The sequence below is a fragment of the Sander vitreus genome, chromosome 14 (genome assembly GCF_031162955.1).
Source record: "Sander vitreus isolate 19-12246 chromosome 14, sanVit1, whole genome shotgun sequence".
Taxonomy (NCBI): domain Eukaryota; kingdom Metazoa; phylum Chordata; class Actinopteri; order Perciformes; family Percidae; genus Sander; species Sander vitreus.
Window position 1 is genome coordinate 26,833,445 of NC_135868.1, and position 25,588 is coordinate 26,859,032.

The following is a 25,588-nucleotide window of genomic DNA, read 5'->3' on the forward strand; positions in this document are numbered from 1 at the left end:
TATTTTTAAATATAGGCAGGATGCTTCGTTTCTTTTTTTGCTTTGCGTGACAGCTTTAGTGTTGTGGGGAAGATATTTCCAGACGGACAGCGGTTATTTCCGCTTGTCCATGAAGTTGTAACAGTCCGTCAACAAACAGCATCCACATGCCGATAATAAAACAAGGACAAATATGATAACAGAGTAACATGAAATGACAATTATTCTGAGATATTACAATGATGTAACGTTAGTGTTTACACGCAATGACAAACATTATAGAATGTACTTTCTCGCTCGGACTTACAATGACGAAGTGTCTAAGTTAAAAGGTCGTGGCTGGCATTCTGAGCACTGCATTGAAAGCACAGTAAGTAAAGCGGTTGAACTGTCATCGCAGATACACTTATTTCACGTTTAGCTTATTTATTAGGAAGCTTCTCTGAGTCAACAGCCGACTTTTACGTGTGTGTGTGTGTGTGTGTGTGTGTGTGTGTGTGTGCGCGTGCGCGCGCGCGCGTGCGTTTGAACGTTAGGGATGTGGAGGGCAGGTCGTGTCCTGAGTTGGAGGCTGCCAGGAGAAGGAGCAGCTAGACTTTGTTTCGGCATCCCACCCAAACCTTCCTCCTCTTCCCAGTCCAACTCCTCTCCCCGGCCCAAAGCAGAGAAACTGAGGCGTAGACGAGAGCGGGAGGAGGCCATACTGTCAGGTCAACACAGTGTAAGTAGGAAGGAAGCATCGGGTAAAGACAATCGCTGTAAACCGCTCCATCCAAAGTCTAAAATGCTGAATGACAGCAAAAACGCTTCATAAGGAAATAATATTATAATGATAATAATACAGTCTGTTTGAGAGAGAGTCTCCCCCCTGGAGTTCATGATCAGTTCACTGAAAATATCTAATTGCGATTATTTTGACTGATATTGCGATTGCGATATGATTCACGATATTGGAGGGAATGATCATTTTTGTATCATTATTATCATTTTCATTGAAAAAAAAAAAAGTGTGATATTTTGCAAGGATCTGTACCAAACAAAGATTTTTTTCTTTTGTCTGTAGGATACAATTTGTAGGCTCTCTGCAGCACCACAGTACTTTATTTTAGAATATTTTGCCTTTAACAAATATTGCGCCCCTCTGCAATTTGGATATTGCACTAGTTCAGAATGCTGTGTGGACTAGCCAGACCCTCCTCCGCAGCGCTGTGGAGAAAAGTCTGGCTAAGCGAGACTGACCCAACCCTAGCTGAACTCTGATATTTGTGTTTCCAGACTGCTGAAGATAAAGCTGCGAAATGGAGCGAGAAGCAGAAGATCGTGTACACTACTCCAACCCCTGCTGGGACAAAGAAAGGTGATTGCCCCCCCACTCCTCCCCATCACTGGTGTTGGACTTTTCCAGCACCAGCTTGTCTACCTGCTGTGTCTCTCTGAAGAGTTTAAAATGCTCTTTCTTCTTTCCAGACACCAGTTCGCTGTTCCCTTCCTCGTATAGTCCAGAGTATGTGGAGTCCAGCTGGTATCAGTGGTGGGAGAAAGAGGGATTCTTCCGTCCAGAGCAACATGTGAGGCTTTTAGAACAAAACAACACCTAACACTATAACAACTTCCTTAATAATGTGTTTTTAGGATCCTCATCAGCTCCTGCACAGAAACTAAGCATACGCAATATAATTTGATAACACAACTTATATGATAATAACAAAATACACACATAGGACAAAGACAGACACATAGACAGGACAGCTCCACCAGTGAAGTCATAGGCCATTCCATACATTCATGTTTAACACACATTAAGTCACATAACATCTGTTTGATCCTCTCAGGACACGTCTCACAATTGAACACACATTCATATTTTGTTAAACCTTAACCAATGTAGTTTCTGTGTCTACTTAACTTCTCTAATCAATACAATTGTAAATCTAATGTTACTGCTTTCTTGTGTTATTTGTTCAGGTGGCACATTCCATTCTTGCATTGCTCTATACATGACCATTGGTTTAATAGTATTTGTCTTTGCTTTTAGTAAAGTAAAGTTACCTCTTGTGGCATGTCCAGTTGCATAGTCATGTCTGTCTGAACTAAAAGATCAATTATTATACAAAATAGCTGGTTTCTTTGTTACAAGAATATTCTTCAAACATGCACATACTGAATAGGTTAGTCTATTTTTTCACAGATAACCAACCTAAACATTTGTGCATTGCAACATTTGTTCTATATCCACACCTGAGCACTATACGTAAAAAAACGAAACTAATGGCCCTCAGATATGACCTTATTCAAAAAATAACTTTCACTTTAGTTAAACCTATGTAATAAAAACTAAACAAACCAATTGTGTTTAAGTAACAGCATATTTAATGTCTAACTGAAATACAGTCAGAATGCTGTTGGTTCTTAACATAGACAGAGCAACTGTTTGCATATAACAATCTAAGGGTTTGCTACTGTATTTGCATGAAACAGTAGAGTCACTGTTGAAATTAAGTTAAACTTTGCCGAAATTGCGCTCTTGTTTCCTCATTGTTCTCAAAGTATCAGATTCAATGTGATTCAATTGTATTTATAGTATCAAATCATAACAGGAGTTATCTCAAGACACTTTACAGATAGAGTAGGTCTAGACCACACTTAAGCATTTAGTGCGACAGTGGCGAGAAAAAAACTCCCCTTTAGGCAGAAACCTTGAGTGGTGAGGAAAACTTCCTTTTAGGGAGAAACCTCGGACAGACCCAGGTCTGACAGTGCCGGTTGGGGGTGTGATGAACAGTGGCAATAATAGTCATAATAAAGATAATGGAACTATGACTAGAAATAGTAGATGTAGTAGTTCATAGCGTTGCAGGTTGTAGCAGGGTGTAGCAGGGCGTAGCAGGGTGCGGAGCAGGACCACGGCGACAGCTGCAACCATGATTTAGGTGCCACCCTAATCCAAGGAAAACTGTAAGGCGAGAAAACATAAGGACTCCGGGGAATAAGCTCCCCAGAGCTAAGTTAGTAACAAGCATTTCTGAGACGTGGGTCTTGGTAGATGAATCTGACGACTATGAAGAGAAACAGAGAAGAAAAGGGGTCCCGTGTCTGCAGGTAGACGCCCTCCCCCGCCGGTCTTCACAGATTTTTCACAGCAAACATTTGACATGTCATAGCAGCAAAAGCACAGGTGGAATTTATTTACAAAGACTTATTTTTAAGATTTATTATTTTATGTCATTCTATGTCAGTCTGCTTTGTTAAAGCCCTTTGCAACCAAGTTATGAGAAGTTATTATTACTTAATGATTAAGAAATATTACCAAACGTTTTTAAAAACCCTTTTGACATGAGTTTGGACTTTGAGGACAAAAAGAACACTGTGCACACATGGCAGCTCCGCCTCTTTCTCCTCTGCTTCCAGACTTTAAATGTCATATTGTCCTGTCCATCAGGAGAGATTATCTCACTCTGTGGACCAGACCTTCTCCCTGTGTATCCCTCCGCCCAACGTGACAGGCACTCTGCACCTGGGCCACGCTCTCACTGTGGCTGTGGAAGATGTGCTGGTTCGGAGGTATCTGCCAACAACATACGCAGTCAGATTGTTTAAGAAGGCTTATGTGTTGTCAGAGCAGTAAAACGTGGCTTTGTATCCATCAGGAGAAGGATGCAGGGCTACCGAGTGCTGTGGCTGCCTGGATGCGACCATGCAGGGATTGCAACACAGGTACGGCACAGGACAAAAATTTCGGAAAACAACAACAAAAAACGTCCAAAAAAAGCACAGGAAAAATGTGACAAAAACATCGGTAAGAAGTGACAAAAAAAACGTATAAGTACATTTTGACCCAGAAAAATAAAAAGTTTGCACGGTCTACGGGAAGACAACTTAAGGGTTAATAGTTGACAACTAATCCATTCATCTTTGCAGCTCTATTTTTGGATTTAAATAATTGGCTCACGTTTTTCCCCATTCTCCCTTTCTCTCAATTTTCACATGGTCATATATAAATTGAAAGAGAGGCCAGTGGCTGTAAATGTTGCTCTTGTTCATACTGGCCTGGAAGAGATGGCCAGTGAAAGGGATGGGGGACTAAATCCACAGTCCTCGTTTGTTCTATCATTTTGTGAGATCTAGTTGATTTGACTAACTCTGAAGCTTCATATTAGGTTCAGCTGAACTTTGCAATGCATTTTTGCACAGAATGAGGACTGTGAATTTACCATAGACTAAATAATGAATGGACATGTAGCGTCTGTGACGTCACCAAATGGTTTGTGGACTGCCATTTTGAAGCCTTGGGCTATCTTAGTTTTATTTAAACCCGATGTGACGATGTTTGAGAGAGTGTGGAGCTGGGGAGGATGATGCATCCCAGCCAGTGTTGTTTATAGTTTCATGGCGCTGTGCTAAGCTAAATGCTAAACAGGGAAAGTCGCTGATTTTTAACCCTTCTGAAGCGAGTCATCCAGCGGAGATTTACCGGCGGGTAAACACAAACCTCCGGGTACTGGAGACATTCATGTACGCCTGCACAGAAAATCGGCTGTTTGCTGTATTAATATTGAATATTGAATTGTATTGAGACCATAAACTCATGAAAATGTTTACTGAGGTAATACATTTAAGAGAGAAGTAGGCTCATTTTCTCATAGACTTCTATAGAAACAGACTTCTTTTTGGCGCCAGAGCAGTCGCCCCCTGCTGGAAGTTCGAGAGAATGCAGCTTTAAGGACCTTCAGCATTGGCTTCACTTTTCAGGCTCGGAAGCTCAGTCCTTTATTTTTGCTGTCTGTGTCACTTACTGTACATTGGAACTCCAGAAATCCATTGTTTTCACATACCAAGTAGAGCTCCTTATAGCGATTAAACTCTGAAAGCCATGTATTAGAAAGGTTCTGTCACAGAGTGAAATCTTATACAAGAAGTATAGCAGTCGTTTGATTATTAGGTGGTAAATTAGTTTCATTTTCGTCTGGAATTAAATATTCTTTAATGTGTGTGTGTGTGTGTGTGTGTGTGTGTGTGTGTGTCAGACGGTGGTGGAGCGGAGGCTGCTGAAAGAAGGAGGGAAGCACAGACAGGACTTCACCAGGCAGGAGTTTCTACGTGAGGTTTGGAAATGGAAGAATGAGTGAGTATTCACATTCACACCATGACACCCCCCCCGGCCATGTTTGCCTCACTGAGCTGGGTGCCTGTGTCCCGGTGTGTCCCAGGAGAGGGGAGGAGATCTACCAGCAGCTGAGGGCGCTGGGAGCCTCTCTGGACTGGAGCCGAGCCTGTTTCACCATGGATCCAGTGAGATTACACTCATACATATTATACCACCTGGAAATGTGTAGGACTGTAATGTGATTGTTGCAAATGACTCTGATGTAGTTTTAAATGGGGGGGGCATATGTTCTGTAATAACGGATTAACTGTAGGGGGGAAACATATTTCAGGAGCTCTCAGTCAAGTTGTGTTCATCAGAATGGTAAAACCTCTGATTCATCATCAGTCATGTGTTATTTAAACCAACTAAATGGAATCATGGATTAATAGTTCATAAAAATCAGATGCAAGGTGTACCATTTGGTACACTTCACCTGACAGAGTCACAGAGTATAAGTATACACTAAGTAGGGGTGGGAAAAAAATTGAAATTGGTATGTATCGTGATTTTTTTGCGATGATCTTTAAAAATTATTTTCCTTAGAATCGATGTAGTTTTATTCATTTTTTTAAACCAATGATTCACCTAAATATTTTTTGTTTATACGGTACTGCTAGCGCCGACTACATCATATCCGTTTTCTGACCAAAAGCAGAAAAAGCTGAAAATATTTATATAGTTAAGTACTTCTTTCCAAAGTAAATAAATGAAAAACAGTTTTTACAAATGTCTCATGATATATTGTCTCTAGAAGTGTATTATTCAACTTTAGTTTTTGTTAAAGAAGGAAAAGAAAATCCCAATACTCAATACTATCGAATCACAATACTTCTAGAATCACAATAAATGAAAATCTCAGTACAAATCCAATCAGCAGCCATGTATCGGGAAAGAATCGAATCAGGACAAAAGAATATTGTCCCAGTTGTAATACTAAGTATATAAATTAGATCCTGTAAGAGTCCTGTATGATTATGAATGCATGAATTTATATGTGTGGATGAAGTGGAGGCCAGGAGAGGTTTTAAGATGAAGAATTGTATATTGGCCATGGGGTATTCTAGTACTGACAGCAGTTATTAGTCTGTGCTTTCATTTAGATTGACGATGACGTGCTGCATTACATTATGTTTTGTTTTTAAAGAATTATAATTTCCCTCTTTATTTCTGAACGCCTACTGTCTAACCATCTAAAACTGAACTTACTTTATTACTCGCTTCACTCAGTTTAGCAGTCTGCGTCTCCACTTAAAAATAGTTTTCAATATATGACAGTATGTGAATGTCAGAGTCAGACATTTTCAACAATGATTTATTCGATATATATTATTAATACTCTATATGTTTTATTAATAACCCACTATCTGCAATAGCGGATTTTCCCATGCCACTGTACATACTACAGTGGCATAGGAATATACAGTATAATACACACTTGTTGCATGCTTCTGTATACAAGTATAACCTTGCTGAGGAGGCTTTTGGAATATGTTTAAAGAAATGTGAAAGTAGTTTGTTTGTGTGAATGCTGTCTCAGGGCTTCAGCAGGGCGGTGACGGAGGCCTTTGTGAGGCTGTGTGACTCGGGTCTGATTTATCGCTCGGAGGCGTTGGTCAACTGGAGCTGTGCTCTGGAATCTGCCATCTCTGACATCGAGGTGAAACGGCTTCACACGCAGATACAGCAAATACAACAGGTGGACTAAATAATGGATACCACCACATATGTGGGATGTAAAACTTTGAAATAAGTAAGGCTCTTCATTTGTCCAGGACCAGTGGTGGCTCCTCCTCACTCAGCAGCCAAAAGCTACCGTATGCTCTCTAGCCAATGATCAGGACCTGCTCTTATACTGTTTTTTTGTGATTAGCAATTTACTTTTAGGTACTTCGGTACTTTCCCCATTTTCTAGTATATGCCTAAATCTAATCTGGCAAACAATTTGTATGACATCTTTTCAAACGCCGCCACCCTAGCCATATCACGAGCCCACTCCTGGATTGACGGCACCCCTTCATTCTTCCATCCTCTTAAAGAAATCTGTCTGGACCCAGCTTCTTATGTGCTTATCCATCCCGTTTAGGATTGGCCCATCTCCCAGAACGAATAATGTTGGGCTGAATGGAACCTGGGTCCCTGCAATCCGACATACAGTAGGTTATCATGTATCCCTGTCCAAAATCCCTGGACCTTATCGCAGGACCATAGGATGTGAAGTAATTGGAGGAAAAAGCTTCAACCCAAAATGTGTGTTGCCGAATGTCTAATGCCAGAAACAACGATACCTTGAAAACATGACTGGTTTTAATGACCGGATGAGGATGAGGTTGACTGTGTCCTAGCGCCCTTCATAGAACAAATCTGATATGCCGAAGCCCTTAAGATTTCTCTTATTTTGTCCACCTATTGTATGTATTTTAGACAGAATCATCATTCATTTTGTTCTGTATGTCGTTGCTGTAATGACAGAAAATGTGCTATTGTAGAGAATCATATATGTGCGTCAACTTGTGGATTTGCTGTCAGGTTGACTCAAAGGAGCTGTCTGGGCAGACCATGTTGTCTGTTCCTGGTTATGAAAACAAGGTGGAGTTTGGAACCATGCTTACCTTTGCATACCCTATAGAAGGCCACGGTGAGTATTTGTGACTGTCTGCAAATATGATACACATTGTGCTTGTTCTGTTTTGTATTCTATTATGATTTTCTTTTTCCCTTGTCCCTGTCTTTTAGATGGCGAGGTGGCAGTGTCCACCACCCGTCCTGAGACTATGCTGGGAGATGTGGCTGTAGCTGTCCACCCTGACGACCCTCGCTATCAGGCTAGTATTTGACATATCTTTATTGAATTTCCAAGGGGCACATACAATAAAGTAACAAGTAACAAAAACACAGAAGGTTTGCACAGTCGTACGTAATCAGTAATCAACGTAATCAGTCAAAATGGGTTACTTAAGCCATTGTGTGTTATCTGGAAATGTACTTTGAGATCTCAGACCATGCTAGACCGTAGAGGCCACTCCGAAAGGTCCATGCACCATCCTCCCCATTATAGTCCAAGAAGGGGTCCCAGATTTCAAAAAAGCGAAAAGGCATGTTTCTGAGCCAGAAGCTAATAGCTTCTAATGGGAGAAGTTTGTACACACTCCGAGTCCATTGTGAAATCGTGGGAACAGAGTCCGAGATCCACAGAAGAAGAATGCATCTCCTTGCATTAAAGAGAAGCACCTGCAGCAGCTTTAGTTTGGAGGAACCGAGACCCAGTGCTTTAGGATTTAACTCCAAAATACAGCTGACGGGAGTAAGAGCTAGTTTTTTCTTGACTATAACATAAATTACCTTACATATTGACCCAGAAGTCATTGATAAAGGGGCATTCAAATATACAGTGGAAATATGTACCTTCAGAAATCTCAAAATTTCGAGAGCAATGAGTTCAACTTATTGCGTTTCACCGGTGTGATTTGGAGCCCGTGTATGACCCTAAATTGCATCTCCCTGACTTGAAACCCCATCTCACACATCCTTCCAAGATACTCTCCCCAAAATCCACTTCCCAGAGAGATCTGACATGAACCGTACAGTCACTGGTATAATAGGTTTCCTGGAGTCAGGCTTCTGGACAGCCTTCTCCATAACTGAGATGGAAAACCCATTAGGGTACAACTTAGTATTAGAAAGAATGAAACTGCGTATTTGCAAATACCTAAAAAACATTATTCTGCGGAAGATTGTACTTCTCTCTGAGCTGATCAGAAGACAACACAGTGCCCTCTGTCAGCAAGTCACCCACAGTCTTTAGACCCCTACTAAACCACATTGAGAAGGCTTGGTCGACCAGACCAGGAGGAAAATCTGGGTTCAAATGAACAGGTGTGAGGAGAGGAAAAAAAAACATCTTGGTCTTCTAACTTTCTTATCATCCTCCTGACTTTGAAAGTGTTCTGTAAAATAAAATTACCCTTTAAATTAAGGTGAGCCCACCCTTTAGATGCATATAATATATGATGCAAAGGAAAAGGGGCCACTGGGGCAGCTTCTAAACTAAGCCAGGTGGATTCAGTGCCCATGTCAAACCAGTGCCAAATATAGGCGCAAAGAGATGCTACACCTTTTTGATGGAGGTTTTAATTATGGTGACGCAGACTTGGAATGTCACTGAATGTACCCAGGTATACACCTAGCTAGGGAATATAAATACAGATTAATCGGGCAATATCAGAGAAACGTACACGTGAAGGAATATGGCAAAATATATTTCCAGTTTGTTTTACATGCTAATTGCATCACGCTTTTTCAGCCCAAATGTACCAAACTGTAGACGTTATCCAGCTGAAAAAAAACAATTGTAGTTCATATAAGCATGGTAAAACTTGTGTTCTTTGGTTTTTCTGTTGAAGCATTAAAAGCGCTATGACTTAAAGCTAGAGCAACAAGGATATATTGAAGGGCTAATGAAAGTTTTCACCACTTGAGACTGGCCGAATATTCTCGTCCCCTGACCTGTGACCTATGAATGACCTGATGTTGTCGAAGCTTTCCCGTTGTCTTGTCATACCACAACATGGTGTTTCTGGAAATTCCACCACAAGTTTAGCCCTGGTTTGGTCCACTGATTCCTCAGACAGTGACCTGGGTTTCCCTTACCAGCCGCTCCTTTACTTCAGCTCTTCTCCATGTCATGGCGGCAGGTAGCGTTCAGTAGACTGGTGTGTAGTAACGGCTGCCTACTGCTGGGGGAGTAGGCCAAAGCCATACACTTCAAACCAGTCAGCCCAAAGCATTAAGATGTGTTCAGACCAAACGCGAAGCAAATTGTCCATGTGGTGCGATGGACAAAGACACAAATAGACCAATGTCCAATTTGCACCAATGTCTGCGTTACGACATTGGTGCTAAAGTAGTAAAGTACAACCGATCAAGTAACAAATAGTATATTTTCAGAACCATGTAGTCCTGCGCATGTTGTACTGTCTCTGTACAGTACTGACGTTGAGTCGTAGAGCTCCGGCTGCCGACGCGGTAAACGTATGTAAAAGTAATCCCTGAGCAGAATCCTCAGATTCCACACTGTGTGAACACTCTAACAGTTTTTTTTTCTCACGGCTCAAAGTGACGTTAATCAGTGCCAGATTTTTTACACGGTCGTCTGCTCCAGGCACTACTGCAGTGTTTACATTACATACACTGCTACATGCTAACGCCAAGGAAACCCGTAATCTTGGATCATTTCTCCCCACTTTCAGATCACCTTCCTGCTCGAACATGTCTGTTTGTGTAGTTTTTGGTTTAAAAGCTAAAGATAGAAGAAGATACGTTTCCATGGTGTATATCGTTATGTCGCCCAACCCTGCAGTGCACACCAGATCTGAATAGTAGAATACCACATGGCGGTATGTTGAACATATAGGCCTAAAATCAGATTTAGCTTGAGGCATTTTAATTTTGTTGCAATTGTCTATGTATATGCATGTCCTTTTTTCTTTCTTTCTTTCTTCCAGAGAAAGTGTAGTGAAACTCCCCCTATGTTCTAACTGATCCTACTGTTAATATACAAACATGTAAAAAAATAAAAATAAAAATACTTTGGGCCTGGGAAGAAAACTGATATCGATATGAGGATAACTATGGGAAAATCCTTGTGGTTTTCTTTTCTGTCATTTTTTTTTTTTTTTTCTCTTTCTTATCCTTTGTACCAGGAACCTGTAAATCATATAACAAAAGAGAAAATATGTAAAGAATACCACATGGCATTTGTTAAGAGAGCTGTGCTCATATCTTTCCACTCTGTCCCCTTTGTTTCAGGCTGTTCATGGGAAGCAGTGCAGACACCCCTTCACCGACAGACTCCTGCCCATCATCGCTGACTCCATGGTGGACATGGAGCTAGGAACCGGTGAACATCCAAAGCCTTTCAGCTTGCTTATTGCAGAGAGAATGTGTTGCCTTTGTGTTGTCTCCTGTGGACACACTATTGTGTGAGCTGCTGGTGTTGATCCGGGCCCTGGCTGTGTGTTCTGTAGGTGCAGTGAAGGTGACCCCCGCTCATGACCACATTGACTTCCTGCTGTCACAGAGACACTCACTGCCACGCCTTACTGTGATTGGTGGAGACGGGACGATGACGCCCTCCTGTGGACAGTGGCTGCAGGTGCATGAACACCTCTGTTATTATCTGGAAACTGTATTACTATGCGAGGTGTTGTAGAGATATGATCCATCTGGATATGTCAGCTGCCCCAGGTTGCAGTCGACAACATCCAGGGCCTTGTAAAACCCTATTGGGCCTATGCTCAGTGATAGAGGAAGCAGGTTTGATGTATCTTCATCCCGGCTGGTATCATTGTGTGAGTCTTTGTCTCCTTTTAAGGGAGTGAAGCGTTTCGATGCCAGACAGCTCGTTGTGGATGCTCTGGTTGAGAAGAAGCTGTTCAGAGGAAAGAAGGACCACGCCACGACTTTACCCGTCTGCAGGTAGAGGAACACATGCACGCACGCACGCATGCACGCATGCGTACACGCACACACACACACACACACACGCGCATCGCCACCACTAGACTTATTCCGACTTTCTGTATGTGCATATATGCCTCCGCTCCTGTTAATACAAAGTTTTTTAAAAGCTGTTTTTCATCTTATAGCACAAAAAGCTTCTTCACAAAAGACAGCACAGGGTTATAAAAAGATAGACAGAAGGACATCGATACACACAAAAGTGTGATTGCTATTAACTGTTGACAACACGGCCCATCCAGTCTGTAAGTCTTCAGCCTTTTGTCCTATAGGCGCATATGTAATGTGTTGATACACACCTTTTCTCTCATGCATGTGTGAGACAGCCGACTGGAAAATACACTATGACTGTACTGCATCCTGTCCATTTAATGGGCTGCATGGCGTTCCACAGCTGTTCCGATGGAGCACACCTTCATGCAGCCTGAACCTGATCAGACATTTTTTGTCCCCCTCCCCTAAACAAGTAGAAAATGTTTTTAGGGCAAAAGTCCTCTATTCCCTTAGTTCTTCCATTCTTTTATAGCACAGGTTAAGAACTACACGTCTGTCTGCTTAGGGGATATTTCAAACTTAAGGACCTGACACACTAAGCTGACCGTCGGCCTAGTTTGTGCGGTGTATCCCGCACCGTCGCCAAGCGTCTGCCTTTTTTCGGCTGATTCCACCGAAGACGCCAGCTGGAAAAAGGCCACTGAAGACCGACGCTTGGCGACGGTGCGAGACACACCGCACAAACTAGGACTGACATCTTGAATGTGGCTTTGTACACAAACTTTGTATGTACAGGTGGAGTTACATCTCCAGCAGTCTCACAATAAGCATCCTCCTGCTTTCCTTCATCTTCCTGAAACAAGTGTGTTGTGGTGTCCCTCTTCCCTCCCCCCTCGCTGTCCCAGCCGCTCAGGAGACATCATTGAGCCCCTTCTGAAGAAGCAGTGGTTCCTTCGCTGTGATGAAATGGCAAAAAAAGCTATACAGGTCAGTCGGTGGAGATGTTGAGATGGAGGTCAAACTTTATGTATCCAAAGTTTGAAGTTGCGTCACATGTGTTCAAGTAACCACGTCAAGCTCCATCATGTAGACATAGTAAGAATAGAGAAGTCAAGGGATGTCATCTCATCCGTGAACTCTTTCAAAACATCTCTGAAACACTCAAATGTGATTATTTCTTCTTCCCCTGTCAGGCTGTGGAGGACGGACAGCTGGAAATCATCCCTCACTACTACACCAAGACATGGAAGAACTGGCTGTCCAACATCAGGTAGACTGTCCTGACCTTTGACCTTTTGACCTGGATCAAACTCTTGTATTTGAACAGTGGTGTGAGCCGGAAAAACGGCGCTTTGTGTCGTCGTTACTGGTGTGACATGTGCGTGAAATGACACCACTCTGGCGATGAATGAGCTCTTCTTTGAATGTCAACAATGTTCCTCTGTTTGCTTCACAGTGATTGGTGCATTTCCAGGCAGCTTTGGTGGGGTCATCAGATCCCTGCGTACCGAGTGGAGCTTCCTAATTCTGTTGACAAACAAGAGGTAGTACTGTAAAATGTAATCTAATGCAACCACAATATTAAAAGAAAATGATGTAGAAATGGATGGGAGGGTGGATCAATGGGTTAACTACTAACTCAATGTCAGTCAGTCCCAGACTGTGGTGTAAGTTTCTGTGTGTGTGTGTGTGTGTGTGTGTGCGTGTGCGTGCGCGTGCGGTAGGAGCACTGGGTATGGGGACAAAGCGAGGACGAGGCCCGACAAAGAGCTGCTGTCAAATATGGAGTGAAGCCAGAAGACATCACTTTGACCCAGGGTGACTCCCCTTAACCTGCCTCTGTATAACACTACTCTACATTAGCCATCGCACTCACAAAGGGAAAAGCTCATTTAGCCACAGATCACCAATGTTGCAATTGCTGCTAATGTTATTATTGCTTTTACCACTGCTGTGACCTATTCTACTTCTCCTACGACCATCTCTACCAGTAGCTGAACAAAGCATTGGCCAATTTTATAGTGGCCTTTTTAGCTTTATACAGATAAAGATCAGGATAACATATGTGTCGGCCGATAAGATCTTCAGTCACCGTCTCTGCCGACACCATCTCTGCTGCCCTGTTGCCTCCGATGTCAAGGATATTTACTTTTACTAAAGTAAATATGTCTCTGGTTATTTGTACTTTTACTTAAGTACTGATATTCAGTACTTCCTCCACCACTGTTACACACAACTTTAAAGCCTCCCACTACACTAATAGTGCCTTGTAGAATTGACATTTGTGTAAATATACTGTGTTTTATTTATTGCTCCCATCAGACCCTGATGTGCTGGATACGTGGTTCTCCTCTGGGCTGTTTCCCTTCGCCATGCTGGGCTGGCCGGAGCAGGTAGGGCACTTCTCCAGCAGAACACAGTCCTCCATAAGCAGCCCTGTCCGTTTGTATCCTGACCACAGCTTGACTTCCCGCAGACCACTGACCTTCAGCGCTTCTACCCCAATTCCATTCTGGAGACAGGCAGTGACCTCATCTTCTTCTGGGTGGCGAGGATGGTGATGCTGGGCACAGAGCTGACTGGACAGCTGCCCTTTAAACAGGTACTACCCAAAAGCACACAGCTTTTACACAAACACTACTGATTCATTAGCATGTCAGACCACCATGCTGATTCTCTCTCTCTCCCTTTCCTGTTCCCATCATGCCTTTCAGGTCCTCCTTCACTCTCTGGTGAGAGATAAACATGGCAGGAAAATGAGTAAATCTCTGGGGAATGTCATTGACCCATTAGATGTTATACATGGAGTCTCTCTGGAGGTGGGTAGCACACGCGCATGGTCCACCAGGATTAATACTGTTAATGACACACTGTGTCTGTGTGTGTGTGTGTCTGTGTGTCTGTGTGTCTGAGTCAAATCTTTGTCACGTAAAATCATATAAACTACAATTGCAGTCTTAGGCAGTGTTGAAAAGAAAGAATCTGACCAACTGGTGTTGGGACAGCAAACTACTCCTGAGTGTCAGCAGGACTACAGAGATGATAGTGGACTTTGGGAAGAAGCAGGGAAGCATCTACAGCCCCCTTAAAATCAGCGAGTCCTCGGTGGAGAGGGTGGACGGCTTCAAGTCCCTTGGTGTCCACATCTGGACAACTGTATTAATAAATCTTTTTTTTTTTTTTTTTTGTCAGCCTTGAATAAGTAGTTTAATGCATTCCTTTGGAAAAGATTAGTCTTCCAGCTCCCAAAGTCTGAAGCGGTTTAGCCCTCTTAAATGTCCGTCATTACTCCCAGGCCTGTCACACCAACAGACGCCTCTCTCAGGTCCGCTGCCACCTGGGGCTCACACTGAGGTGTTGTCCTCGCAGAGCTCACTGCACTCTGCCATTTGCTCCCAGCTCTTTATAATGGCCTTCGAAATCGCTAGCCCCAGGCGTCACTAACACTATCAAGATTTAGCTTCAGTTTAGCAAGTATTATGGTTTGCTCACCGCTCCAGTCCTCCCACCAATCCTAAACAGTTAATTGTTTGCCCCTTCTGTTCACAACAGGACGGTCAAATGGCCCTGCAACTCATAATAATTTACATGAAGATGTTTTTTTCCCCCTTGTCATCCCTTTCAGCTTAATATAATTTAATCTGTCCCTCAGTACATGACCCTCAGAGTTGCCATCTCAAATGGCCAGTGGAGTAACATGCAGCACCTGGTGCATTCCTCATCCATATGTTCCACGCACCGACTACTGCAATCAAGGGGCTCCACAAAGCACATTTCACCAATGCTAAATATCTTCTGATAGAAAATGTTCTGGACATGCTCTCGACTGACAAACCTTTGGTCCATTATATTTCAAAGCATTAGGGGGGCCATTAACACACCTATTTACCCCAGGCTTGTAACAGCCCTGCTGGGCCTCCTCCTACCACCACACAGCATGTCATCACATTTACTGCTCTGTTGGCCAGGCGTGCCATTCTTCTTCTCTGGAAACATTCCTCCCCTTCCAACAGGAAATCTTGGAATGCATCAAGGTAGACAAATCTGATTCTAAATACAAGACTACTCAAGACCCTTAAAACCTTTCACAGGACCTGGAACCCCCTTCTGGACTTTATTGATAGCCTCACTATCACTCCTGAGACTGACAGTGTTCACTGTGTAAAACCAGTTGGAGAGAATGAGAGTAATCCAATTCTCCTACTTGTGGAATTGTACTGTAATGTCTGCTGGAGCTAGGACAGATAGGAGTTCATGCTCTGGGATGTGAGAAGAACAATACTGTGAGAGAAGTGTTTTTCTGTTGTGATGTGACAGCACAGCTGATATACTGTCAGTTGGAAACATCTGTCTGTTCCAATTCCCTCTAAAGACATTTAGTTGTTTGTTTCCTCCTAGAGACTCCAAGAGAAAGTGAAGGAGGGGAACCTGGACCCCAGGGAGCAGCTGGTTGCCATGGAAGCGCAGGTCAGCTGCCCTCGCTCCTATCTGTTTCTTTGTGGCTGACTGTGCACAATCATTGCTTCCTCTCTTATCTGTCAGTTCCATGTGCTTCCCCACAGAGGAAGGACTTCCCCACAGGGATCCCTCAGTGTGGGACTGATGCTCTGAGATTTGCCCTTTGCTCTCACAAGATGCAGGGTGAGTGACTCTCCTCTCTGCTCACTTTATCTAACCAGGAAGACCATTTGTCAGAGTGAGTGAATGTGTGGAGCTGTGTGAACGTGAACACAGTGTTGCAGGAAAAGAAGATGATGTGCAACTTGAACTAGATGGAGAGAGCGAGAGGAGTTGTGAGGGACTGCAGTGACAGGACTAGGGATGGGTTGTCAAGATCTTTTGTCCGTTCCAGTTTGGCAGCTTATCTGCTCTTTCATTTTGCACTCTGCAACAAAGAAATGTTCTCATTCTTCCACGAGTTCTAAAGTGTTTCTCCTAAGTGGCATGTCTCTCTGGTTAGTCCACTTTCCTATGCTTGTGTCTGGAAGGATTCACTGCGGTGGGATAATGAATGTGTTCAGCACATTTGATGTAATTGTAGACTATGGCTGGGTATTCAACCTCAATACTTAATTGGAACCAACTGAAATGTATCTGTAGCACAGAGTATCAAAAACTCTGAAGTTCTTAAAGGACCACTCTATTCCATTTGTCAGTTGGAATAACAGATTACACTGCACAATGGTTTATAATACTAAGAGTATCCGCCAGATGCCCCTCATTTCGGCCGGATGTCCGTCCCCCTTCCTCTTTCTTTGTGTTGGCGTTCTAAACTCGGGCAGATTTATGAGGACTATGGTTAACTGCAGGGTAAATCCAGACAGCTAGCTAGACTATCTGTCCAATCTGACTTTTCTGTTGCACGACTAAAACTACTTTTGAACGTACACGTGTTCCACCAAAACAAGTTCCTTCCAGAGGCTATTTTGCAGAGTCACCGTGGCTCCGCTTAGCACCGCCCAAGATGATTGTGATTGGTTTAAAGAAACGCCAATAAACCAGAGCATGTTTTTCTCCCATCCCAGAATACTGTGTGGATTAGCCAGACCCTCCTACGCAGCGCTGTGGAGGAAGGTCTGGCAATGCGAGACTAACACGGTTGCAACTACTTTATCTTTAATTGCGACGATGGCAGGGTAATCTGTGGAAATTAGAAATAGCTCGTACAGCTTCTGGTATTTGAACATTCACAACATAAACATTAACATTTCTGAACTTGGCTGCCTATTGTTAAATTAAGAAAGTGTTTTGTAAATAAAATTCTTTATATTTGTAAAAAGCACATCATTATTTGCTTTATTCCTCAAACTGGATTTGGTCCACATTCCTACTGTGGACCAACATACAGACCAACCAGCGAAGTGACTGACGCTGCCACTAGTGGAGCAAAACTGTTCACCTTGAAAGTCTATTTACCTTCATGCTCTTTTTGTTATCAGGAGAAGACATCAGTCTGTCCATCTCTCAGGTCCTGAGCTGCAGACACTTTTGTAACAAGATGTGGCAGGCACTGAGATTCACACTGGGAGTACTGGGTGCTAACACAACCCCAGTGGCAACACTGGAAGAGGTACAGCCAAGAAACCAGCAGGGGGACTGCATTTTTATTCTGATGTTCTGTTCATGTATATAGCTGTGCTGTTGTCGAGTAAAAGGCCAACCTTGTCTTAAAAAACATTTGAAGAACAACCGTTCAGAATTGTGTATGATTTCCACAAACAAAAGCCCTTCCTGAGCCGGCCTGACAGTCCCTGCCAGCCTCGACACTAAATGTTTGTATGCCACTGAGGCAGTTTGGACTGAACATCACCACACCGCACATCACTTTGGGATGCAAAACAGGAAGCCAAAGCTGTTGATCTTGCACAAAGCAACAGCTTTTATCTGCCTACACTAGATGGTGCAGGGATGGATTGGCTTAAATGTTACAATCAGTTTGTGAAAAAAGACTGCCTGTAACCATACACTCCACACACCACATAGCCAAATAGTATATAATGAAGGATCCCTAATCAGCATTGGTATGAGCACACAGTTTGCTAAAGGACACACTAACATGGGCAGCCAAGGCATGAGCAGTGTTACAGTACAGTTGGATTATTGGACAGTTGGACTCTGGGTAATGAAGAAATAGTTTCAGTACGTAACTTGCCCTAAAACCACAAAGTGTTGTTTTAACATTTCTGTGTGTGTATAGATTAAAAGAGACATACAGTCATGGATGTTTTGCTTACATCATGTCAGGACCTTTAGACAGAGCCTGGCTAGCTGTTTCCCCCTGATTCCTGTCTTGATGCTAAGCTAGGCTAACCATATCATGCATCTTACTTTACACAGACGTGATTATCTGAACATCTCGCACTCAGGCAAATTACCGTATTTCCGAAAATGTTGAACTCTTCCTTTAAGAACGATTATAGAGAGAGGCTGAGAGCACATGCTGTAATTTGCCTGGTATTGCACATGAGTTACTATAGCAACTCAGGCAGCAGAAATACATGTGACTTTTTTTACTTTGAATTATAGCAATACGTCCTTGAATTTCATATTGTATTTTTCCATAATTCATCACAGTCGCAGACCAGTAACTGATAGGAAATGACATTACTCTTTGAGTGGTCTGTGTTTTGAGTTATATAAAAATCTAACTGAACTAGTAAAAGAAGATTCAGTGTATTTAACAGACATCCTGTCCAAACCTAGGATTTTTACTATTAGTTGTAAAGGATATCCAAATGTAAAAGATATATTGATTATACTATATACTATACTATCTTTCCCATTTCCAGACGTGTGCAGTGAGCAGCATGGAGCGCTGGATCTGCTCCAGACTCTACAGCACTGTGGTTCAGTGTGAGCAGGCCTTCGAGACCTATGAGCTGCACACGGTCACATCTGCGCTGTACTCCTTCTGGGTCCACAGCCTGTGTGATGTCTACATGGTGAGGAGCAGAACTCTCACATTGCATTATGGGTACACTTTGATGTCATCAAAAAAAAAAAAAAAAGACAGATTAGAAATGAGATCCTAACTTGTCTCCCTTGTATTAGCAGTAATCTAAAAAGCAAGGCTGATATGTGTCCCTGATTAATTAGTCTCAGGGTGTCAGAGAGGGATGTAAACAGATGAACCTGACTAAAACCAGTGTTTGAGTTGATCTTATAGTAGTTACCTCGAGGTGGAAATGTAACGTGTGTGTGTGTGTGTGTGTGTGTGTGTGTGTGTGTCCTGTAGGAGTGTGTGAAGCCGGTGCTGGTCCAGCGGCAGGATGGGGGGGCTTTGGTCCAGACGGACACAGAGCCCAGTGTCCGAGCCAGGCAGGTGGCCAGTAGTGTCCTCTACCACTGTGTGTCCATGTCTCTGGCCCTGCTCTCCCCCTTCATGCCCTTCATCACTGAGGAGCTGTGGCAGAGACTCCAGCCACGCGGACCTGGAGCCGCTGCCCCCCCGAGCGCTCTATGTTTACAGCCGTACCCCTGCTCCTCTCAGCTGGTAGGACTACAACCATCAAACCTCCCCACAACCACACATAGACTAAAAATAATGGACGTAGCATCCGTGACGTCACCCATTGGTTAGTGGACTGCCGCTTTGAAGCCGGGAGTTTGGCGATACGGCCACGGCCATCATGTTTTTTTTTTTAAAACGGATGTGACGATTGCTAGCTTGGTTGGCAGCACGCTGAACAAGACATTTTTAGGTGACCAAAATCTGATCTTTCAAAGCTCAACCAATGAGCTAGCAGGACATCAAACTGAATCTTGTCCAACCTAAAATATGATTAGAACCTCTCGTCATGGCACCTTAGCTCTCTAACCAAGTTATATTTTCCTTTTTTTTTTGCGAGACATTTCATGAACCCATTTCAAATTTCAAAGAAGAAAATACTGGCTTTAGCATTGTTGTCAGAGAAGATAGTATTTCAACTTAGCATGTTTCCTTGATATCTGATGATAAATTGTGGTCATTTTTTGATTTAATACAGTAAATATTTTACATATTGGACCTTTTAAGTTTTCTCTTATATATACAGTACATCTTTGCTCATACTTTACTCTTAAATGTGTTCTGATATTTTTGGCTGGATTGTCAACTTTCCATGTGTTTTAACTGATGCGTTCTTTTTCTGTAACCTCTCCATCCTGCCAGGCACACTGGCATTTCCCTGAAGAGGAAAGAGATTTCCTGTTGGTGCAGGAAGTGATCCGAGTGGCCCGCTCACTACGATCCCAATGTCGCATGACCAAAGAAAAACCTGCCAGTAAGTCATTTAACAGTTCAAAAATAACACTTCACTGATGTATGCTCAAAGACTGCTAGATGAAAATGTTTTCATACAAAAAAAAATGTATGAGCTTTATTGATCAATTAATAAATGCATGGATTACTTAACATTTTGTGAAAGTGGTTTATTTCCATGTTGTGTGTTTCAGTGTGGGCAGTGTGTTCACCCGGCCAGGCCCAGATTCTGCTGCACTTTGGCTCAGCTGTTAGGACTTTAAGCCGGATCTCCAGCCTCCATATCCACTGTCCTCAGAGAGCAGACCTCTTCTCTGTCCACTCCACTCCTCCACCCGAAGGAAGCCTCATCGGTGTGGTGGACCACACATGTCAGCTACACCTTCACATTCAGGTATGTATCAACTTCCTTCTGCTTCAGCCCTTAAGCATGTCTCAAAAGCACAATTATATGGAAGTTTACAGCTGCCAATATTACAATCAACCCCGCAAATGGAGTTGGATTTGCGGGGCTAATTGTAAATCACTCCCCCCAACTAATTGATTAGTGGATGACAAAAAAAATTAATCGCCTATAATTTTAATAATCAATTACACTTTTCAGATATTTATTCAGCAAAAACGTCAAACAATTTCTGGTTCCGGCTTCCTGAATGTGAGGATTTGCTGCTTTTCTTTATGAAATGGAAGATTATGAAATATCTTTTGGTCTTGGACTGACTAAACTCTCTAAACTAAACTTTGTCAGTCAGTACAAAACAAGTTATTTGAAGACTCCGACTCTGAGAAACAATGGAACAAGTGCGCCCCATGTAAAAAAGGCTCAGTCCTTACCGCAGTGGCCTGGGGTTAGATTCCGACCTGCGGCCCTTTGCTGCATGTCATTGGAAAACATTTTATAGATCTAACAATAAATAAATAAAAAAATAACTGACACATTAATCATTACTACAATGCATAAATATGATAGTTGCAACCCCAATTCTTTCTGTTTTTTGGCCTGAACCAACAAGTGCTTGTTGTCTCTGCTTTGCTTCTGCCTCTTTCCACTTTTTCTTCCTCGATCACTTTTATTCTCTCTGCAGTAAAAAAACCTGCATTGCTTAACATTGTGTAGTAGCAGTCAAGGCAGAGGAGCCGTCATGTGTCGATCCTTGTATCCATCCATCCATCCATTGTCGAGTCGCGGGGGCAGTAGCTCCACCAGGGGGACCCCAAACTTCCCTTTCCTGAGCCACATTAACCAGCTCTGACTGGGGGATCCCGAGCCGTACCCAGGCCAGACTGGAAATATAGTCTTTCCACCTAGTCCTGGGTCTTCCCTGAGGCCTTCTCCCAGCTGGACGTCCCTGGAACACCTTCCTAGGGAGGCGCCTAGGGGGCACCTTTGCCAGATGCCCGAACCACCTCAGCTGGCTCCTTTTGACGCAAAGGAGCAGCAGCTCTACTTCAAGTTCCTCTCGGATGACTGAGCTTCTCACCCTATCTCTAAGGGAGACTCCAGCCGAGCTGAGAAAACCCATGTCATCCACTTGTACTCAGTATCTTGTTCTTTCAGTCATGACCACCTGACTACCTCAGTGACTTCCATCAGGGAAATTGACGAAGATCCTGCTTTGCCTCTTTTTACAGCAGAGGCTGTAGCCCTTCGGGCCTGTCGGTACCCTGCAACTGCCTCCAGACTTGGGATGCCAGAAAAAGCTCTGCCGGAAGTGTGAGTTTAAGATGTGTCTGACATGGGCCTCCTCCATACGTTTCCAGTTCACCCACACTACCCGTTTGGGCTTACCAGGTCTGTCCAGAATCTTCCCCCAACCCATGACCTAACTCACCACCAGATGGTGATCTGTCGACAGCTCCGCCCCTCCCTTCACCCGAGTGTCCAAAAGATGCGGGCTCAGATCAGACAATGCGATCACAAAAACAATCATCGACTTTCGGCCTAGGATGCTCTGGTACCAGGTACACTTATGAGCATCCTTATATGTTCAAACATAATGTTTGTTATAGACAATTCATGACTAGCACAGAAGTCTAACAACAAACGACCACTTGGGTTTAGATCAGGGAGGCTGATCCTCCCAGTGACCCCTCTCCAGGTGTTTATCATTGCCCATGTGCACGTTAAGTTCTCCTAGCAGAACTATGGAGTCCCCCACTGGAGCCCCATACGGGACTCCATTCAGGGTCTTCAAGAAGGCCGAATACTCCAAGTTGCTGTTTGCTGCTTATGCACTAACAACAGTCAGAGTCCCCCTCAGAGACCCGTTTCAACTCCACCCTTCAAAGAATGGTCGTGAATCGATAACAACTGGAATCAAAAGGTAGAATCGGAAACCCTACTCCCAAGTAACAATTAGATTGCCATAATCATTAGAGATTAATTGTGAAATTGACTCTGCATTGACTTTGCAATGTGCTACCTAAACTTCAAAATGCAAACTGGAATGACATGGGATGTAGCCTCATCATCCACAAATACATGTATGCTGGTGTGTTCCAATGTTTTAGTTCCCATGGTGGTGATGTCTAACATACAGCATGATTTACTCTCTCAGAGTGGAATGAACATTGAAAACCAGATGGTGCAGCTCTCCCAGCGCAGAGACAAGCTGGTTCCAAAGCTGGAGAAGATCCTGGGCAGAGTGCAGTCCCCAGACTACCTGACCAAGGTTCCTGCTCATGTCAGGCAGCAGATGGACACTAAGGTGAGCAGCACTGGGCCGTAAGTTGCAGGCCTGCTACGAGTTATTTATAATTGGTTATTATTGGTCTTAACATGAGAAAGGATAATATTTTGTATTCAATTTTTTTTCACAATGCTACTACTACTACCACAAGAAAACCAAATGAATGTCGAGCCTGCAACAACCTGCACCTTGATCCAAACTGATTTACAGTTTAGATTTTTAGTATGCCAATGTATTTGTACATTTTAGTTCATTAAATTTTTACTAATATTCTATTTTTAGTTGTGTACTTAAAGTATCCCAAATATTTCCAACAATGTTCAAACCCAGAGAAATCTGTCATTGTAATAAATGACACGGACCGTGTCGTTTGGTCGCCTGTCAGTGGCGTCATAGAACCTTTAGTCTATATCCACGACGTTCCACTTCCGAGATTGCGCCGTTGCCTCTGAAAATTCCGCCGGCTGTCCTTCATTCATAATGAAGGATGAAGGATCTTTGTGTTGCCGTTCTAAACTCCGGTGGATTTATGAGGACTATGGTTAACTGCTCCTCAGATCTCTGCAGAGAAATCCAGACAGCTAGCTAGACTATTTGTCCAATCTGTGAGTTTTCTGTTGCACGACTAAAACAACTTTTGAACGTACACGTTCCACCAAAACAAGTTCCTTGTGCAGCTATTTTGCAGCTGCACTGTGACTCCGTCCGGTGCTTAGTGCCGCCCATGACAATTGTGATTGGTTTAAAGAAATGCCAATTAACCAGTTTTTCTCCCAACCTGGAATGCTATGTGGACTAGCCAGACCCTCCTCCGTAGCGCAGTGGAGGAAGGTCTGGCAGTGTGAGACTATATAACCTTTGACCCCTCTAGTTGCTCTAACTTCCATCAAAACACGGTGATGATGATACATAGAGAGTAATGTAAATCATATGTCACAGAATTATACTTTTATATGTTCTGCCACACAGCATCATGTTTTCATGACTTACATGGCACTTTGCAACACAGTAATACATTAACTGGTCCCCAAACAGATACATTTTCATCGGCAACAGTGGTTGTTTAACAAAGAAAACAATCCCACGCAACTTCACAACCTCATCAAAAGTGTTTTGATTGAGAGACCCCTAGTGGCAGAAAATTACATATTGTACGTTTTTTAATGGAATTCATTTTTATTTCATCAATTTTTATTTCAAAATGTCCTTTTCCAAAAGTACATAACATGAATTCCAATATGTCTTTTACTATGAAATTAAGAAAGATGCAATACCATTTGAGCATAACCACTATTTTTTTAATTATTACATTTTCTTTTTAATCTTTTCTGAAATTATAATAATGTATTGATTTCTAATTATTATTGTATCTTTATTTATGTCTTAATTATGTATTAAATACTATCCAGTATACTAGTTCCGTAGTCCATGCTCGTCTAATTGTATTCTAGTTAGCATACAATCATACAATCAAGTGTGAAACTGTGACTGGTATTTCTCCCCCCCCCCCGTGTGTTCAGATGTCGGCCCTGCAGCAGGAGCTGGAGAGCGTAGAGGAGCAGCTGAAGGTCCTGCAGGAGACTCAAACATCACCATAACTCCAGCCAACCGTGTGGACTGCTGGACATCACTTGCTAGACTATCTGTCCAATCTGAGTTTTCTGTTGCCCGACTAAAACTACTTTTGAACGTACACATGTTCCACCAAAACAAGTTCCTTTCCAAGGCTATTTTGCAGAGGCACCGTGGCTCTGCTTGGTGCTCAGCACCGCCCATGACGATTTGTGATTGGTTTAAAGAAATGCCAGTAAACCAGAGCACGTTTTTCTCCCATCCCAGAATGCTGTGTGGACTAAGCCAGACCTTCCTCCACAGCGCTGTGGAGGAAGGTCTGGCTATGCAAGACTAGACTTGATGAATTATTTATAATGTTGTCTGAGCTGGTGATCTCTAAACTGCTTTAATAAGGGACACTTCACTGCATAGTATCATTATTATGTTGTTCACATAATGCAGTATCTCACTGTGATACTGCAGTACTGTACTGCATAACTAACAACTCACCTGCAGATGGAGTTGTGGCAGGCTGCAGGTATCCATGGAACGCTTCTGTTTTGTTAATGCACACATGGCATGATGGAAGTTAGAAGCAGTTTATCGCTTGCTGCTGCTTGTTGCTGCTCACAAAATGTCTTTTCTATCAACAATCCTTCATATTGATAATTGTTTTCTAAATGAATGTATCTTTTCCTAAACTTGACCGAATGTGTTTCCTTGTTGGGAATGTCAGAATTGTGATACCTGGAGGAATCAGTCCAGCAGATCGGGTTAAAATTGCTGTAAATACAAGTCTAGTTATATGGAAAACTTCACATCAATCTGGTGGGGATCACAAGCTATGTTGTGGACTGGACTCAACATGGCACCAAATCCATCAATGTTGGTGATCTAAAAATAGTAGAAAAGAGATTTGCCTGTCATATTCAAATGAATACAGAGGGAGAGAGAAAAGAGGGACGATTT

General features: G+C 42.9%; 1 protein-coding gene across 2 annotated transcripts; it reads left to right on the forward strand.

Annotated features, from left to right (window-relative positions):
- The first annotated feature begins 82 nt into the window (after nt 1–82).
- On the forward strand, nt 83–25,320 carry vars2 (valyl-tRNA synthetase 2, mitochondrial). Of its 2 annotated transcripts, XR_013502943.1 has the most exons (31): nt 83–349; nt 516–700; nt 1,255–1,336; nt 1,447–1,547; nt 3,419–3,540; nt 3,627–3,693; nt 5,004–5,101; nt 5,187–5,268; nt 6,663–6,782; nt 7,652–7,760; nt 7,859–7,947; nt 10,931–11,021; nt 11,149–11,276; nt 11,496–11,599; nt 12,541–12,622; nt 12,829–12,905; nt 13,092–13,179; nt 13,360–13,453; nt 13,958–14,028; nt 14,112–14,237; nt 14,350–14,454; nt 16,034–16,102; nt 16,198–16,276; nt 17,575–17,705; nt 18,925–19,077; nt 19,371–19,628; nt 20,286–20,397; nt 20,570–20,769; nt 22,934–23,083; nt 24,586–24,910; nt 24,955–25,320. XR_013502943.1 is itself a non-coding variant. In XM_078267760.1 (30 exons), exons 2-30 carry the CDS (start codon nt 518–520, stop codon nt 24,661–24,663), a joined length of 3,249 nt encoding a protein of 1,082 aa, XP_078123886.1. In that variant the 5' UTR covers nt 83–349; nt 516–517; the 3' UTR covers nt 24,664–24,922. The 2 variants fall into 2 exon arrangements, 1 of the variants encoding a protein (XP_078123886.1); XM_078267760.1 differs by lacking the exon at nt 24,955–25,320 and having other exon boundaries at nt 24,586–24,922.
- Nucleotides 25,321–25,588: the final 268 nt, after the last annotated feature.

Excerpts from the sequence above, each read along its gene's own strand:
- vars2 (XM_078267760.1), top strand. The coding sequence starts at position 518 with ATGTGGAGGGCAGGTCGTGTCCTGAGTTGGAGGCTGCCAGGAGAAGGA. Across the intron at positions 11,022-11,148 it reads GGACATGGAGCTAGGAACCG|GTGCAGTGAAGGTGACCCCC; the intron begins GTGAACATCCAA and ends TGTGTTCTGTAG. Across the intron at positions 14,455-16,033 it reads TACATGGAGTCTCTCTGGAG|AGACTCCAAGAGAAAGTGAA; the intron begins GTGGGTAGCACA and ends GTTTCCTCCTAG.